This window comes from Emericellopsis atlantica (genome assembly GCF_019669845.1).
Source record: "Emericellopsis atlantica unplaced genomic scaffold F5Z01scaffold_9, whole genome shotgun sequence".
Taxonomy (NCBI): Eukaryota; Fungi; Ascomycota; class Sordariomycetes; order Hypocreales; family Bionectriaceae; genus Emericellopsis; species Emericellopsis atlantica.
The window spans coordinates 437,493-455,474 of NW_025764711.1; the positions used below are offsets into that span (position 1 = coordinate 437,493).

Sequence of the window (17,982 nt, forward strand, 5' to 3'; positions counted from 1 at the left end):
TCTCAAGATCACCCATATTGGTGGCCGATTGGCTAGCGGACTCACACGTGCCCAGGGAAACGAAGATGGAGTCTCGCGATGGTCAGGAGTCAGGGCTTGTAAATGTGAGCCTCATGGGCGCAAGTCTAGCAACGCAAAGGTACGGCGGACCTGGGAGACGTTCGCGCTCCCTGGTGATAAAAGAGTGAGGGGCAAAAAAGTGCAAGGCATCCTTTGTCGCAGCTTCCTATTCTATCCTGGTCAGCCTCAAAGCATCCAGGCAGACTGGGATCACGTGGTCGCCGTGATCGCATCATCGCATCCGGCTGATCATTCATCTTGGATGCAGGAATAGAGTCTTGACTGTTCTGCAGCGGCATTCAACATGGCGTCTGCCTTTCTTCAAGTCAGCGGAGAAGCACGAGCGGAGCCCGAGTGAGATGAAGGCGAGGGCCAGAACGACACTGTACTGGGTCCCCTGTTCGGACAGCCTGCGCACAGAACAAAGTGACGCTGTCCACGCGCAATATCACAGCGGTCGACCAAGTCTTGCTGCCGCCTAGCTGATGCACTCACCATGCACCCGCATCTCATCCACAAGCACGGCAGCAGAATGAAACAAGTCCGCAAAGGGAAACGATCTCTTGCCTTGTGAGAGAGGCCATCGCCAGCCGTCCAGAGGCCTGGTCGAACCCTCCGACGTCGGACGATGTTGCCCGGACGACCGTGTGGTGCCACAAACACCCCCAGATCGTGGCTTTTGCATTGTCACGTGAACAAAGACCTGGCTGGGTGTAAGATGGTCGTGAGTCGTGATCCCGGACCAAGTCCAAGCTAGCAAGAGATGCCAGATGGACGTCTGGTTCCTACACGTATAGAAAGCTAATATAGTCATGATAGGACAGGTGACGGGACGGACATTGAAATGGCTGCCTAACAAGCGCAAATCCGAGCTCACCGTGATAATTAGTCCCCAGAGACTGCCGTCATGTCCACTACTCTGACTTCTTAGGCACCGATCAGTGTCCTTGCACGCCAGTGTTCATAGACAACGACGAGTCCTGCCAAACCCCAGACCAGTCTTCCTCAGCTTCATTACAGATTCATATCGTTCGCCATAGCCTCCTCATGTACATCATGGCCGACAAACAAGAATTCCTCTCAACCCCAACAGCAGCACCTCTCGCTGTCCACCACATCGACTGGCGCTCCACCGCCATCCCAGAATATGATGGCCGGCTCGCCTGCACGATCGACGGCGTCCTCGCACCGTCTGAATGTGACGAATTGCTAAAATTGGCCGAGGCCAGCGTCCAAGCCGACGAGCCATGGCAGCCAGCCCTCATCGGCCTGACGCCAGGCACGCAAATTGCCTCGCGCCCAGGCTACCGTGAGAGCGACCGCATCATCTGGTGCGACCAGGCCGTCACGGACAAAATCTGGGCACGATGCATGTCGGTGGACGGATCCGAGGCGCTGTTCGCCACGGTGCCCCAGCAGTACGGCAAGGTGAGACAAGGCGAGTGGAGGTTTGCGCGACCTAACGAGCGCATGAGCTTCCTGCGCTACGGCCCTGGCCAGTATTTCAAGCCACACTGCGACGGGCCGTACTACTACGACGCCGACGACACCGAGTACCAGACACATTACACGCTGCAGCTCTACCTCTGTGAGTCCCGCGAGGACTCGCCGGACGGCGTCCTAGGTGGCGCCACGTCCTTTCTTGCCAAAGACAAGAAACGGCGTGTGGACGTACACCCCAAAGCTGGTCGCGTGCTCATCTTCCAGCACGAGGGCCTGCTGCACGAAGGCGCCGAGGTGAGGGAGGGTATCAAGTACACCATGCGGACCGATGTCTTGTACAAGTGGATCCGAGACCAACAGTAGTATATATTCAACACAATCAAGGCCTTACGACCGCTGCTTCGGCATTTTCTTCTCCTCCATTGCCTCCACGTCCTGCTTCTTGTGGAAGTGCGGCGCCAGCTCCGACAGCCACTTGGGCTCGATCGGCATGACGCTTCGCATGTACTCCTTGGTTGTCTGGACAAGCTCAAAGTAGATGACCATCTTCTCCGGCGGATCGACGGACATGAGGACGCTGCTGGGATGGATCCAAACGGTGGTCTTGGTCTTGACAGTGCGGTAGCTGTCACCCGACTTTTGCAAGCGCGCTGCGTTGGGGAAGAAGCCGGCCGTGATGGCACGCTTGATGGGGGGCAGGTTGCTGGCGCCGCATGTCGAGGGAGTCACCTCGACTCGCTCGCAGAGCTTGGCCAGCTGATCGCGTACATCGCGCGCCCTGGTAAGCGAGCGTTGCTGCAGGAAGTTCTCGCGCGCCCACACGGGGGAGTAGTCACTGTCCACCCACTGATTGAACACATTCAGGAGAGTTAGGTGGTCACCACCATCCTTGACCGTGAACCGATTGCGCGCACTGTCGGCGTGGATCTTCTTGTCTTTAGGTCGAAAGAACAAGGCAGACGCCTCACCGAGCATCGATACGATGGACAGCACCTCGTCCACGCAGCCCTCCTTATCGGCGGCGATGACGGCCTTGGCCAGCATGGGATCGGTAGGGAATTCAGCCATCTGGCGACCAATCTTGGTGAGCTGGCCCTTGTGATTGAGACCCTGCAGGTTGAAAAGCTGGTTCAGCGCGCCTATGAGCGCTTCACTTGGTGGCGGATCCATGAAGTCAAAGTCTAGAAGGTCATTGATGCCAAGTGATTTGAGCTGCAGAACCACACCGTTCAGATTGGTCCGCTGAATCTCAGGCGTGGTTGACTCGTCCATCTCGTTCATGTACGCAAACTTTGTGTAGAGCCGGAAGCACTTGCCAGGACCGACACGGCCGGCACGGCCACTTCGCTGATTTGCCGCCGCCCGGGAGCACGGCACCACGACGAGGTTGGACATGCCCGTCTGCGGACTGTAGACGTTCTCCTTGACGTACCCTGGATCGATAACGTAGACGATGCCATCGATGGTGAGCGAGGTCTCGGCGATATTGGTCGCCAGCACGACCTTGCGAGCGCCCTCGGGTGTAGGCTCGAAGATTTTGGATTGCAGCTCGGACGGCAGGTTGGCGTAGATGGGGCAGATGACGAGCTCCTTGATGCGGCTCCCAAGCTTCTTGGCTGTTTCCGAGATTTGAAGCTCTGCCGCCTCGATCTCATCCTGTCCAGTCAAGAAGATCAGAATATCGCCCTTGTCCTGTGTTGTGTGGATCTGGAATGTTGTTGTGATGGCAGCCGCGAGGTAGTTGGCTTCGGGCGCCGGAGTGTAGTAGATGTCGACAGGGTACCGTCGTCCAGGGATGTTGAAGATGGGCGCGTCGTCGAAATATGAAGCAAACTTCTCGGCGTTCATGGTGGCCGAGGAGATGAGCAGCTTCAGGTCCGGCCTTTCTCGCGACAAGTCTTTGATCAGGGCCAGCAAGATGTCGGTGTGTACAGTCCGCTCGTGCGCCTCGTCGATCATCAGCGCCGAGTAGCCCGCAAGATCAGGTTCCGTCATGAATTCGCGCAGCAGCATACCATCAGTCATGTACTTCAAAATGGTCTTGTCGCTGGTATTGTCCTCGAAACGGATCGAGTAGCCGACTTCGTTGCCCACTTTGACGCCCATCTCCTCGGCAACACGGGCCGCCACACTCATCGCTGCCACTCGACGCGGTTGTGTGCAGCCAACCTTCATGCCGTTTTTGGTGTATCCGGCCTCGTGCAAGTACTGCGGCAGCTGTGTTGTCTTGCCACTGCCCGTCTCGCCGACAATGACCAGCACCTGGTACTGCTCCAGAGCCGCGATGAACTCGTCGCGGTATTGGTATATGGGCAGCGTCTTTCTCGTGTCCTGGATCGACAGGGCCTTTTTTTCGGCCGCTTCTATCTGTGCCGCCAGGTACAGCTGCTCCTTGCTGAGCTGCTTGCCCTCGCCGGCTAGCTTCGAGTCAAGGGACCATTTGATGTGCTGCTCCGGATCCATCACCAACTCATAACCGTCCATATCCCGCTCCGAGCGCTGAATCTGCGCTTTCGCCTTGGCAGCCTGCTCCCTCTCCCACTCCTCGTGTTCTGTGACAAATTTCTCCTTGCCATACTCGTCACGGTCGACGTATCGCTTGTACAGGGCGTCTTCCTTTTTCCGTCGATCCAGCTTGCCCTTTTCGGTGATGTAGTCCTCTGGTAATGCGTACCCGTCACGGTGATCGTCTATCCGTAGTCGCTCCTCGGCCAACCGTAGACTCTCTCGGTTCTTGGCAAAATCTGCCTTCTCGCGCTCGGTGAGCTTCACGCCGCTGCGCAGCTCCTCCGTCTCGTCGGCTACCTGTCTCCGTAGCAGCGCTAACTGTTCCGCCTCGCGCTTGCCCAAGTACTCTCTGCGCGATCGGTCGCGTAGATCGGACATGTTGACGCTGCGCGCCGCGATCTCTTGCTTGTGGCGGTCATTGTCCTTCTTGGACCTCGAGTCGTCCTTCTCCTTGAGTCTTTTTGCAAACGCATCGCGCTCTTCTTGGTCCCTCTTCTCTTCTGCCGCGCCGTCTGACAGATCCTCCTCTTCCTTTGGTGTGTGGCTCAACTTGACGCGCTTGCTGACTGACTCTTCAAATTCGGGCTCTCCTTGCGGCTCGTCCTCCTCCTCATCCGTCGGAGGCTCTTCGTCGGCCCATCGGTCGTCACCATCCTCACGTCGGCGGTAGCTCTTGGAAGAACTCGACTTTCGAGGGGACCGCGAGCGGCTGCGTCTGCGGGATCGATGCTTGTCGTCGCGATCGCGTCGTGACCTGTGCTTGCGCTCCTTTCCAACTTTCTGTGGGCCCACCTCCTCATCGTCCATGGGTAGAAGAGCGTACCGTTTCGACATGGTGATGGATGATCCGCCGCAGGAAGAGGGAGGGCGTACTTTACTCCCAGGTTGGAGCGTGCCAGAAAGTTGAGGTTCCAGTCGCTGCAGGTTTGGGGAAAATGCTCCACCCACCCATCTCAGTCTTATCGATAACTGACCTGCAAGGGTCTACTACCTACCGATACTCACTTATCTATCATGCCACGCTGGAACTTCGAGGTCTCACCCACGTTTGTTGTAGACTTTCCACTCTGTTCTCCCCCACACGCTCCTTTTGACGTCCTCGCAAAACGGCACCATGCTAGCCCATGGTGCACTGGCATTCCTGCTGCTGGCATTGGTCCAGCTAGCGTACTGCGCCCAGGACTACTACAAGGTCCTCGGCGTCGACCGCAACGTGGGCGACCGCGAGCTCAAGTCCGCCTACCGCAAGCTCTCCAAGAAGTTCCACCCGGACAAGAACCCCAACGACGACACGGCGCACGAGAAGTTTGTCGAGGTCTCCAACGCCTACGAGGTCCTCAGCGACGAGAACCTGCGCACCATCTACGACCGCTACGGCCACGACGGCGTCGAGTCGCATCGCCAGGGTGGTGGTCCCCGGCAGCACAACCCCTTCGACCTCTTCAGCGACTTCTTTGGCGGCGGCGGGCAAAGGCGTGGACCCCCCGGGAAGCCGCGCGGGCGCGACGCCGAGTTCAAGCTCGAGATCACGCTGGCTGATTTCTACAATGGCGTCGACACACAGTTCGAGTGGAACAAGCAGCACATCTGCGACCACTGCGACGGGACAGGCAGCGCCGACCGCAAGGTCGAAAAGTGCAGCACCTGCAACGGGCAAGGCGTGGTAATCATCAAGAAGCAGTTCGCGCCGGGCATGTTCCAGCAGATGCAGAGGCCCTGCGACGTCTGCGACGGCCGGGGGGAGAAGCCCAAGAACAAGTGCCCCCACTGCCACGGCAGCCGGGTGGTCCGGAAGCAGACGCCAGTAGACCTCAAGATTGAGCGCGGCATCGCCAACGGTGAGGCGGTCGTGTTCGAGGAGGAGGCCGACGAGAGCCCCGACTGGCACACGGGCAACCTGGTGGTCCACCTAGCGGAGAAGAGGCCGTCGATGGAGGACAACCCGCACCGTCTCGACGGCGTGTTCTTCCGGAGAAAGGGCGACGACCTCTACTGGACCGAGGTGCTGTCCCTGCGCGAGGCCTGGATGGGCGACTGGACGAGGAACATTACACACTTGGACGCGCACGTCGTCCGCTTGGGCCGCCCCAAGGGCAAGGTCGTGCAGCCTGGGCAGGTAGAGACCGTCGTCGGCGAGGGCATGCCCAAATGGCACGAGGACGGCGATAGTGTATATCACAAGCACGAGTTTGGCAACCTGTATGTCACGTACGAGGTGGTCCTGCCGGATCAGATGGACAAGAAGATGCAGGGCGAGTTCTGGGATCTCTGGGAAAAGTGGCGCGCAAAAAAGGGCATTGACCTGCACAAGGACAGTGGCCGGCCGGACCAGCCACCTGTACGGGATGAATTATGATAGACTGCATACAGAGGGTAGCATTGATGTTGTGTTGTAGGTGGTGTTGTTGTCTGCTATTGAACTATCCATCACCATGCCTTGCTTCACTTGTCCTTGTATAATGCCTCCTCGTCGGTTATGCTGTGACTGCCATTGCGCCTGGTCAACCTCCACTTAGACGAAGTGTTGGTGGTCGGCCCAGCGGCTGCCAGCTCCTTGATCCTGGCCCTGAAGCTCTCCTTCCTCTCGTCCAGGAACATGTTGGGGGTCATCCGTTTCTCGGGACCGTAATGGCGTAGCGAGAGTATGTCATCATGCATCGATTCGGTCCTTGCGTCTATGCTTGGCTGATCCGATGCCGACGACGGGCTCGAGGTCAAATGGTGGAAGAACCCCACGATATCGTCCGAATAAAAGGCGTAGCAGGCCAGCGGCAGCGTGATACCGACAGAGACCGCAAAAATGACGGCAAACGTCCACTTTGGTGTGGTCACAAACGCGGCCACGTCAATGGCGAAGAAGGAGGTGAGAAAGGACATGGGCAGGAACAGGATGGTGACGACGGTGAACACCATGAGCGTCCTCCCCTGTTGGACGCTCTGCTGGGCCTGGGAAATGGCAATCTCGTTCTGTTCCAACGTCAAGGTCGTGTTGATCGAGTTCTGGATCCGCCGCGCGAGCTCGTCCATCTCGTAGATGTCCTTGATGATGGACTTTGCGGTTTGGATGTCCCGTAGCTGTATCTTCTGCAGCTGGTTCTGCACAATCTCCTGGGCCTCGACGACGGCCTTGAGGATGTTGAGCTCATCTCGAATGTCCTTAATCTCTCGAAACAGGCCAGCAGCCCTCCCGATGGCAGATTGCCTTTTCTGGCTCCGGAGCCTGGCGCTCTCCATTTTCGAAAGCAGTTTTCGGTACAGCTCCGATTCTTCAATGGCGGTCTTGTTGATGGAATCAAAGAAGATCTGCCTGAGGGATCCGTGAGATCTCGTAGATGGACTGCCCCGGTTGAACTGCCCAACGCAAAAGTCCACAATGGTTTGGCTCATCTCGAGAGCTGTGGTAGGCTGCGACACTCTGGAACGACTGTCGCCCTGGCCGAGGAGATCCAGCACACCACTGAAGATGGGGTCAGGCATCCCATCCATGCGATGAGTCGAAGAGGTCACCAAGGTTTGGTCGTCAAGCATCCACAGCCACAGCTGGTCTACTCTTACAGCCGTGAACAGGTGCATGGCGTCTGCCATGCCCATGGGAGAGCCGTCGATAGCCTTGGTCACGACTTGATCCAGGTTACGGATCTGCATGTCCTTCTGGAACCGCTCGTCAGAGGCAAAGTGATAATAGAACTCGTCCAGTGTGCGCGAGCCATGGATGACGCTATCCCTATACTCCTCGAGCAGCTTGGAGTACTTCTCCAGGTTCTTGAAGTAGTCATCAGATGGCGACAGCCGCCGACGGTCTGTAGCTTCTTGCGAAAACGTGAGGTAGGGCACGTAGAGAGCAAGCGGGTAGTTGTCTCCATCCTGGACGCATCGAGGCTTCATGAAGCGAGTCTTGGAGGTACGGTCCGGTGTCTGGAGCCAGGTCTTCCGCAGAAAGGCGCTCATGTCGCGGTACTGCGTCTCGCTGTAGGTATCGCTGTCGACACACAGTTTCAAAGTGAGATCCTGCATCCACTTGAGATTGTTAGCGGGCAAGTGTATCCACGTGAAACGCAGTTCGTCGTTGGTATATAGCTTGTGCTGGTCCAGACCACCAATGCTATCGGCGTGCCGTATGCCTGAGCCGACTTGTTGCATGGTCTCCCTAGCCTTGCGCATGATTTCAAGAGGACTGGAGGTGTAGATAGTCTCTTTGATGGAGCGGTAGCGCCTCAAAAACCCTGACCGTCCGCCTGTGGCATAAAAGTCAACCACTGCGGCTTCGTACTCATCAAGGATCGCCGAGGACTTCTCCTCGAACGATGGCGCCACGAATGGTTCCTTGGGGCCGGATGTCTGGATAACTGGCGGGTCGCGTAGCATGTCTATGATGAGTCCGTAGACGTCGGTGTTCCCTTGCTGGTCGCCAGGGTTGGCAGCTTCCTCCTCCTTCTTGGTCAAGTACTTTTTCTCATTTGTTCGTTTGACAGTGTCGCCTTCGGCTGGCCTTTTGCTCGCCTCAAGAGCGGCGTGTTCCACGGGCCAGTTGTCCTTGGGCACGTTATCCACGGGCGATACATGGCCTGTCACGGGCGTCCCGGGACGCGATGCGATTTTCGCCTCGTCCAGCTTGAGTTCCTTGACCTCTTTGACAGCGGGCGCTCCGTACTTGCCTCCGCGATTCTTGGCGGACGTGTCCTTGTCCTTGACTGCCGTATGCAAAGGCTGACCAACCACGTCGATCGTCGTTGATTTGCGAGGCAAAGTTGCAGCCTTGAGCTTTTCGTCCTGCTCTCTCCTCTGCATAGCCAGCTTCATGGCAGACATCCTCATTCTGTCTGAATTGGGTCCCTGTTCAGTCGTACACAGCAGGCCCCAAAGCACGTTCGGCATGCCCCGGTAGGCTGCCCAGTCCATCGCAGTCCAGCTGATCATAGTCTCGCTCAAGATGGGGACGTTGAGTGTCGAGCTCTTCTTGAACAACAGCCGAACAATCTCGTGTGTCTCTCCTGCACTCGCAGCCCACCAAAGGGCGTTTTCCTCAGCTTCACCTTGGTTGTCGCCATAGTCTGCCACGTCTACGCGGGCCAGTATAGCCTCGGCTGGAAACCGATTCCGGCGGACGCACGCCACGCCCAGCGGGCTGAGTTTCTCCTTGTTGCGGATGTTGACCTTGTCTTGCGGTACCTTGTCCAAGATGGAGTTGGTCCTCTCCAAGTCGTTTGAAAACGCAACAAGATGCAAAGCAGTATGGCCCCACTCGTCTTGCACCAAAGGGTCGGCTCCCTTGTTCAGTAGATCCACGACGACCTCATTCCACCGATCCCTCACGCCTGTCTTGGTCCACCAATACTGCATCTGATCAAGCTGCTCTGCAGTGAAAAGAATCTCTGGGGCCTCTCCCGTGGCCGCTCGATGTAACGCGTCTCGCCCAAGCGTGTCTCGAATGGTAAAATCAGCCCCTACGCTCAGGAGAAAGCGACTAATAGAGGCCCACCCAAAGGTTGCAGCCGAAAGAAGAGCTGTAGTGTTGCTGGCGTTGCGAATATTGACGTCTGCTTTGCCCACCTTGACCAGCATTTCGACGATGGCTTCGTGGCCGTAGAAGGCGGCATGGATCAGCGAGCTATTCTGCAGCTCGTCCCGTAGATCGACATCAACCGGCTTTTCCTTGTGGTTGAGCAAATACTCGACCACTTGGGGTCGATCCATCCTACATGCGTGCATCAAGCAGTGGAAGCCCCCTTTGTCTTGCTTGTTGATATCGGCCCCTCGCTCCAATAGAGTCGCCACTGTGTCAAGTAGACCAAAGCGAGCGGCAGCCATGAGCGGCGTGGCCTCCAGAATCGAGGAGACAACATCGCTATATGCACCCTTGTCCACGAGCACTTGCAGGATGCCGTTGTCGGGATAATCGGTCAACCGATCAATTGCTGCCTGTCCAGCCGTGTCCTGTCGGTGGACATCGGCGCCATGCTCGAGAAGCAGCTCGACCATATTGAGTCTATTGGCCTCGCAGGCCGTCATCAGAGGCGTCATTGCTTTCCAGTCACAGACATTGACAGCGGCGTCTGCCTCAAGGAGGGTTTTGGCAATTTCCTCCTCGCCGTTCCAGCACGCGAGATCGAGTGGTGTATAGCCCTTGATGGTTCTGCAGTTGACGTATGCGCCAAGGGCGAGAAGTTGTTTGACAGCTTCGTGCTCGCCATCACGACTGGCTGCGTGGAGGCCTGTGAATCCGTCCTCGTCATGGCTGGCCAGATCAGCTCCCAATTTAACCAGTAATTCCACAATATCCGTCTTGCCGTGCTCAGCCGCCGCTCGCAGGGGAGTCACGCCTTTGTCGTCTCGGGCGTGTATGTCAGCGCCATGTTCGATGAGGATTTCGCACACTCGAAGTTGACCATGCTGCGCAGCCGATCGCAGAGGAGTCCAGTCATCGTTATCACGTGTATGTATGTTGGCGCCTGCTTTGATCAAGATCTCAGCGATCTCATGGTGGCCTTTCCAGCAAGCTGTGTCTAAGGGTGTGCATTCCAAATCGTCTTTTGTGTCAATGGCAGCAAGGTCCATGTGATCCAGAATCACTTGCGTGACGGCAACAGATCCTTTCCAAGCTGCGCGATGTAGCGGGAGCTGCTGAGAGGGCAAGAGGGCCATGGGGTCAGCGCCATTGTCGATGAGCGTCTTGATGATGGCGGCGGCGCCGTCTGCAAAGTCGGTCCCCAGAGCCATATACAACGGGGTCTCGCCTCGCTTGTCCTGTTGCGACAAGAGCGTCTGCGCATATTCGCGGCCGATGCTGGCAAAGATCTTGACCAGAAGGTTTGGGTATAGCCATGGGTTCAGGCAAAGACGATGGAGAAACGTGCGGCGCAACTGGAGAGCAGGCGCCAGTGGGTTAGCCCCTTGCTCGAGGTACGCCAACACATCAGATGGCTTGCGCGATTTGGCGGCGACGAGGAGTTTGGTCTGAATATCGTCGCGCTCATCTTCGCTCTCGTCGGTGCCGGAGAAAGAGGATGGATGGCGCACTGCTGACCCAGCGTATCCTGTTGGGGTGGGCGGAGCCGGAGGAATTCGAGTCGTCTCTCGCGTACTGCCACTCCTCGTAGATGAGGGAGGACTGCGCGGCTCTGACACGATTGGCGAGCCAGGTCGCGAACTCTGCTGGGTACTGATGCTGCGACTTGGCTTGTCTGAGCCCCCATCGCTGCCCTCTGCTTGGTTTTCACCTCCGCGAGAACTGATACCACCCCATGAGGACCCTGAGCTCCTGTTGCTGCCACGCCGGGATGCGGAACTCATAATGAGTTGAGGGTCGTGGCGTGCTGAGCTCGCGGAGGCCCTGAGTCCTGCAGCTTCACCTCAAGACACACATTTCGGAATTTGCGAGGACGGTTCGTGTCAGCAGGCTACAGGGATCACCAAGGGGAACCCCGGGCCAGCACACCAAATCAGGCATGTCGACCACGACTCCTAGTCAAAATCTCATGTACCGGATTCGTTACTCCTACGGGTCAGCGTGGGAGGCATTTCGGGAACCAGATGCCGACGACTCGAGCTGAGGCGTATAATTGCCAATCAGCATCTGGCTGGAAGCGCGATTGTTGCATCTTGTCCACAGTGGCCAGTGGATGCGGTCTGCAGGCGGTGCAGCGCCCACCAGCACCAGCGGGCGCGGGCCGCACATGGTGGTTTCAGCCTTGTGAGGTTATGATTTATCATGGAGTCTAGGACTTGTTAATTATTAGTGAAGACCCTTCCAAACCACATGTGCAGTGGTGGTGCTTCGAGTGGGATCCGAGCGTCTTCCCATTTTGACGTGGGGAAGCGCACTTCGCGTCAGCTAATCAATGTGCCATTCGCAGAATAAGTAATACGCATGATGCATGAGCTGCCGCTGCATCCGTACTGTGCATATACTGGATAGTTATGCACAAGCTGCGCCTTTGTGACTATCCCAGCACGCGGCATCGGTGGTCGCAAGCTGTCTGGGGCGTCTGGGCCATGAGGACAGTCCAATGGCCAGAGCGGAATGGCAAGCTATGCAGACATTGAGACGAACTTGTTTGACGTCGTTGATGAGAATTGACATGGATGTGGAATGAGAGAGTGATTGTTCGCAGTTGCCCCCAATCCAAAGCTGAGGCGACCTATGGCTAGAGCACACGTGACCGGCTTCCGCCAACAGAGCCAGGTCGATGCTTCACGCAGTCGGACAGTGGACTCATATTGCACCTCTTGTGCTTGTACGAGTAATTACGGGGAAGACGAGTAATAAGGTAAGTAAATCGCCTTCTTAGATAGAAACTCACTGATCATTTATCATCCTACCTACCCTATACACAAGAGTCGCTTATTCTTCTTTCTCTCTTAAGAAAGCTTACAATTTACTTTATAGTATATTATATCACCGCTTCTAACCCTTTATTTATTTAATAGTTTAGAATTATTCCACTTACTTCTATTTCCTTGACCTCTTATATCCTCGCTTGTTACGACTACTTCCTCGTGATCGAGATATCCGGATACCTGAGTAAATCCGAGGTGTGCTTTCCAACCACGAGGGAGGCTTGGTATTTCGGCACGACGGCATGATCCATTATCGAGTATAATGTTCATACAGGAGTATCATTGCCACAAGGATCTAAGGAATCCGGCGAGATAACGCCCTTAGTAAGGGGTAGCTACTAGACAGTCTATCGTAACAAGAACCTGCGCCGCAGGGAACACTCCCGCCTATCTTGCCACTTGGTAATTCTATGAAGAATCGGCACTTCCAAACTCGCGTCATAATACTCAAAGCGGTATCAGGGGCGATCCATAGACGTTCAGAGTTCGGCATCGTACAGCCGAGGTCAACCGGCTTCTACTGCTTGGCGTCTACCCGTGCATCCGTCGAGTAAGCACTAAAGGCTATGTGATCTATATGTGCGGAAACTAGGAGTGTACATGTGTACTTTCTAGCCATGCCTTCTCCCCGTAAGACTACGTCATGTTTGATATTATGAGAGCTCGAGTGAATCCTCCTGCTTGGCGTCTACCCGTCTACCCGATCAGTAAGCGCTAGAACTATGTGACCTATAGATGTGGAAAGAAAGGGTGTACTATCCTTGCCACTCCTCCTCCTTGTAGAGAACTAGGTCCCATTTCTGTTGGAGGATGGCAGTAAGACAACATGAAGCTACTACGTAGTAGAATCAATCCAATGGTGCCTAGTTGCGAGTCCAAGCATGCTTCCATCAAAGTATAAAGGAGTGATCCGCCGGCTGCCTTGTATGATTTAACCCATCAGCCTCATTCTCTTCATCTGAGCTACACATACACTTCCCTTCTATCCTCGCCCAGTATGCGTTCGACCGTCTTCCTTAGCCTTGTAGCTACGGCTGCTTGCTCCGACATTGAGGTCATCTGGCGTCACGCAAAGTCTTCTGGCCAGAACTCGCTCAGTGTCTTCAATGGCACTGACTTGATTGCCCAGAGTTGCTCAAGCTTCATTCCCGGCAACCCCTCCATCGACTTCTCTGACCTTGACCCGAATGGCTTTGGCAACTTCAGCATAGGCGATGACAAATTCCTCGCTCATTCCAACCCAGAGCACTCTGGCGGGCCAACATGCTCGAAGAAGTATAATGCTGAGGCCGCGGTCATCGAGTGCTCAGGTATCTCCTGGACACCTTCGCAAGCCAGCATCGAAGAGGACTGTCACGATGATGCTGAGGTCAAGGCCATACTGGACTTCTTCACTTCGAAGAACCGCGAGTTGGCTGAGCCGCCGAAGAGGACACGAGACCTTGGGCAGGGACATGGTGCCGATCTGTTCCCTCGCGTCCCACCACCACCACCGGACTGTTCGCCAAATTACGGTGTCAACGTGGTAGGCAATGGTATGTCATATATAGGAAGTCATGCAATTCACATTGGGTAGTAATAACAACACAGGCAATCCGCATCAAAATTACTTCGATCAACAGCTTTCGGTAAGCGCATCTCGGTTAACACACTCTTTACATAAAGCACGAGAGTAAAGTACTTTACTAAACGATATTTATGATCTAGGAAACTATCAATTGCCAGGCGTCTCCATCCTGCAGCGTTGGGCATGAAAAGGAGACATCGATAACTGTCGAATGGTCTGCGGATATCAGCGCAAACGGCTGGATTAGCGCCGGTTTCTCTGTCTCAAAGTCTTGGACTACCGGGAACGAATACACGTGCTACGGCGGTGCATACGACGAGGTGTGCGTTTGGTACAACACGGCCCATACTGCTTGTAAGTTAACTGATCAGTCTTTTCGACACAAAAAGTACCGAAATATAACTAACATAACGGTTAGACACAGTTCAGAACGTTAAGAGTGAGCCATGTTCTCAATCGGTTACGTATAGCGATCCATTCGTTATGTATTCCCCGAACAATAACAATGCTGGTGGCGGCTATTACTGCGTCGTCGGGACATGCAGGTCGAAGACAGATTCCTACTGGGACAAGAGTGGCCCTGCTGGCGGCCCTCCCTAAACTACGTTGAGATTCTGTGCTATACTCAGGATGTAGCTCAGAAGTCGAGTCGTGCAAAGGTTGGGCAGACTGGTTCAAGTGGAAGGGGTGGCGGAAAGGGTTTTGGACTTTGTTGTGAGGCTAGCACATTTCAGGTCATCTTAATAAGCTTGACCATGAATAGATTGAGTGTCTATCTTGCTCTCGTCCTTGTTCAGACTCTACAATTATGTGAGTCTCAATTGTTTAGGCTAACGGAGCTATATTAAATTACCTCGGATACAGCTGTACCTTTGAACTCGCAAATCCAGATGCTAGTTAGATCTCAAAGAAGAGCTGGCATTGGTTGGAACCTATGACTTGATGCAATTGATGAGCTAAGCGGGAAGGAAGACTTGGGGGCCCATAGGCGGGCACCCAGGTGCCCAAATAAGTGTCGCACCTAGGTGCCTAAATAAGATTTCTTATATAAGCGGTCCCATAAAATAACTTCGTGTGCTAATTAGATCCGTTTATGGTACTCACACAGCTGCTTATGCGCCTATAAGACTGCCTTTATGTGCGGCGATGAGGCTGCCTATGTATGCCTTTGCGTGCGGCGATAAGCCTGCCTATAAGTACGTATGTGAGCCTTTGTGTGCGGCGATAAGCCTGCCTTTGCGTGCGGCTAGGAGGCTGCCTATGTGTGCGGCCACGAAGCTGCCTATGTGTGCCTTTGCGTGCGGCGATAAGGCTGCCTATATATGCGGCCACGAAGCTACCTATATGTGCCTTTACGTGCGGCGATGAGGCTGCCTATGTGTGCCTATATGTGCGGCTAGGAGGCTGCCTATGTGTGCCTATGTGTGTGGCGATGAGGCTGCCTACTTGTATGTGTGTAATGCTGGCACGGCTATGAGGCTACGGCTACGTGAGGTATTTGATTGGCTAATATGTATTATTTAGGCACCTAGGTGCGACCGTTATTTGGGCACCTGGGTGCCCGCCTATTGGGCCCCGGAAGACTTCAAAAAGTTAAGTAATCCGTGATGAAGATCCCAAGGCCCCGGTCAATCTGCCCAGAAATCTTTCTCGGCCGAGACGCGACATGATACGTGGGTCGGGTTTTCTACAAGGGACCGGGCCGCTAGATAAGCTTAAACCCCCGCAAAACTCAGGACCTTATGTTAAACAGCAGACCATCGAAAGTGACTTAGCAGCACGGTCGAGTTGATAGTATTTTCTTATTCCTAGACCTCGGTTCAAATTCAAAATGCCCAGTAGTAGCTCTCAATTGACCTAGCCAGGCTCGTGCCCAACCATAGCACTTGATCTTGTCTAGCGCCTACCGCAAACACCAGAAACGCCGAGGTTGCTGGTGTACTTGCAGACGCAGCCGCTGGCGCAGGAAGGGCGTCCGACTCCACAGACACCGCCGCATGACTGCCTGGTGTCCAGCTCGGCGAGGGCATCAGCGGGGCTCGTTGGGGCGGCGATGACGGTAGCGACGAGGCCGAAGACGGTAGCAAGCACGGAGACTATAAGAATGTGTATCAGCAGAGGCTCGGGGCTCATGGAATGTCGAGGTCTAACGCACAGCGCATCTTGACTGTGGAGGATGGAAGTGTCTTGGATGGATAGTATGAGTTGTCTTGAGTCGGTTGGAGTCTTGTTGTACTTCAAGCGAGAAAAGAGGCTTCAGAAGAGCTGGGACAGCACGCTCTTTTATATTCAATGTTTCACTCTTTTCCAGAATCATTCGCAGCCCGTCCCAGTACGTCGCGTAGGCCCAGCTTGCCCAGATAGAGCTTGTCATGGGGCCCCGCGACGGTCCAATGGAGCACTAGGCAACCTGCTCCTTCCTGAAAGCTTCTTTATTGATCCATCATATCCGCTACAACCAGCCCGACACTTCGGTTTGGACGAAGTCGTCTTGCACGTCGTCTAAATGCAGTCAATCGACCGCCTTTGCCCCGCACGCCGAGTCCTGAGTGAGCAGGGAATGGAATCCTAGGACTGCTGACAAGGGAAGGTGCGCTGCAAAGGAAGAATAAGTAGGGTCTAGAATCGAAGATAGATCAGGTCTACTTCTCCGACTTATCACTTTAGCAGGGGCTTCGGCCTTCAACCTCTCCACAAGTGGTGCATGGGTACGGTACCCATAATACCAGGTAGTTGGACCACATAGAGTCTATGACCAGACGAGTCCGTGTGTTACTCAAAGGGTACGTAGGAGTGGTTCAAACAACTCAGCAGAATCCCACAAATTGCTTTTGAACGGATAAATCCCTGTCGCACTGGGAAACAGTGGTTGCCTGACACATACATTCTCTGTTGGCCACTCTGCTAATTGTGAATGTCCTGCTTGATGGCAGGACTATCATACGCAAATGCCTGTCCCCATATCAGTCGCCGCACCACAAGTATCTTGATCAGGTATGTTAGGAACTGTTTCTCATATAGATAAGCTACATACCTAAGGGAAGGCTCCCCGCAGCTGGAGTGAAATATAGTTAAGCAGCAATGTGGATCTTCAGACAGGTATGATGCTCCCTTATGCCAAGTTTGATGCTGAGTCCACGCTTTGGTATTCTTGGCCATGATAGTCGGTAAGAAAGGCAAAGGGTGCGCACCAATCCGCATATCTGGTGATCATCTGATGTGGACTCAGGATGCCCTCGCCTCAGCCTTGCTTCGCGAGGCTGGCCGGTGCACTCTAGGGACGAGCGCAATCCGCAGGATGGGCGATAACATTAACATATCGCGGGCCCACGAGGGGTTGGAATCGGCGGGTGCCGAAACTCGAATGGCGCTCCGATCGGCAACCTAGCCTAGACTACCCGTACACTTGACACTCGCTAGCGAGGCTACACAATCCTATCATATGGGACGGTGGGAGGTATCTCGGGTACTACCGTGATGCCGACGAGTCGACAACTTAAGCTGAGACGTATAATCGCCAATCAGCGTCTGACTGGGCGCAGGGCCCAAGCGGACGCGGGCCGCACATGGTAGATTCAGGCTTCAGTCTTGTGATGTTATCATGAATGGCATGAAGTCCAGCGCTGGTGAATAGGTCAAGACCATTTCGAAAACACTCCAAGAAACTCCGAATGGGATCCGAGCGTCTACACTGTCATGTTTTCGCGTCAGCTACTGTGCCATTCGCAAGGCCTACATAATGCATCAGCTGCCGCTGCATCCGTAGATTCCGTACTAATGAGCTTTGCACAAGCTGCGCCTTCGACGTACGTACCTTAGCATTGGGGTGTCTGGACTCTGCACCGCGCAGACAGGGTTCGGTGGCCAGCGCGGGATAGCAAGCTTATTTATACATAGAAACTGAAATAAACTTGTCAAACACCGTGAATGGAATTGATGTGGAATGGGGGGTGTTAATGTTCATGTTCACAGATGCCCCCAATCCAAAGCTAAGGCGACCCAAAGCTAGAGCACCACGTGACCGGCTTCCGCTAAACAGCCAGCTCCGTGATCGACAGTGCATAAGT

The 17,982-nt window shown here is 54.8% G+C and overlaps 5 protein-coding genes across 5 annotated transcripts; 3 read left to right on the plus strand and 2 right to left on the minus strand.

Annotated features, from left to right (window-relative positions):
- The first annotated feature begins 766 nt into the window (after nucleotides 1-766).
- On the plus strand, nucleotides 767-1,878 carry F5Z01DRAFT_550700 (uncharacterized protein). The gene is made up of 3 exons (XM_046260624.1): nucleotides 767-784; nucleotides 880-938; nucleotides 992-1,878. Exon 3 carries the CDS (start codon nucleotides 1,108-1,110, stop codon nucleotides 1,864-1,866), a length of 759 nt encoding a protein of 252 aa, XP_046119583.1. The 5' UTR covers nucleotides 767-784; nucleotides 880-938; nucleotides 992-1,107; the 3' UTR covers nucleotides 1,867-1,878.
- On the minus strand, nucleotides 1,772-4,924 carry F5Z01DRAFT_550712 (P-loop containing nucleoside triphosphate hydrolase protein). The gene has a single exon (XM_046260625.1). It carries the CDS (start codon nucleotides 4,843-4,845, stop codon nucleotides 1,891-1,893), a length of 2,955 nt encoding a protein of 984 aa, XP_046119584.1. The 5' UTR covers nucleotides 4,846-4,924; the 3' UTR covers nucleotides 1,772-1,890.
- A 109-nt stretch (nucleotides 4,925-5,033) lies between these two features.
- F5Z01DRAFT_651750 (uncharacterized protein) lies at nucleotides 5,034-6,415 on the plus strand. Its single transcript, XM_046263240.1, has one exon. The coding sequence runs from the start codon at nucleotides 5,126-5,128 to the stop codon at nucleotides 6,365-6,367; it is 1,242 nt and encodes a 413-aa protein (XP_046119585.1). The 5' UTR covers nucleotides 5,034-5,125; the 3' UTR covers nucleotides 6,368-6,415.
- On the minus strand, nucleotides 6,411-11,421 carry F5Z01DRAFT_550857 (ankyrin repeat-containing domain protein). The gene has a single exon (XM_046260627.1). It carries the CDS (start codon nucleotides 11,299-11,301, stop codon nucleotides 6,454-6,456), a length of 4,848 nt encoding a protein of 1,615 aa, XP_046119586.1. The 5' UTR covers nucleotides 11,302-11,421; the 3' UTR covers nucleotides 6,411-6,453.
- Nucleotides 11,422-13,290: 1,869 nt separating this feature from the next.
- Nucleotides 13,291-14,659, plus strand: F5Z01DRAFT_651753 (uncharacterized protein). Its single transcript, XM_046263241.1, has 4 exons — nucleotides 13,291-13,883; nucleotides 13,939-13,976; nucleotides 14,056-14,269; nucleotides 14,334-14,659. Exons 1-4 carry the CDS (start codon nucleotides 13,346-13,348, stop codon nucleotides 14,513-14,515), a joined length of 972 nt encoding a protein of 323 aa, XP_046119587.1. The 5' UTR covers nucleotides 13,291-13,345; the 3' UTR covers nucleotides 14,516-14,659.
- The last annotated feature ends 3,323 nt before the right edge of the window (nucleotides 14,660-17,982 follow it).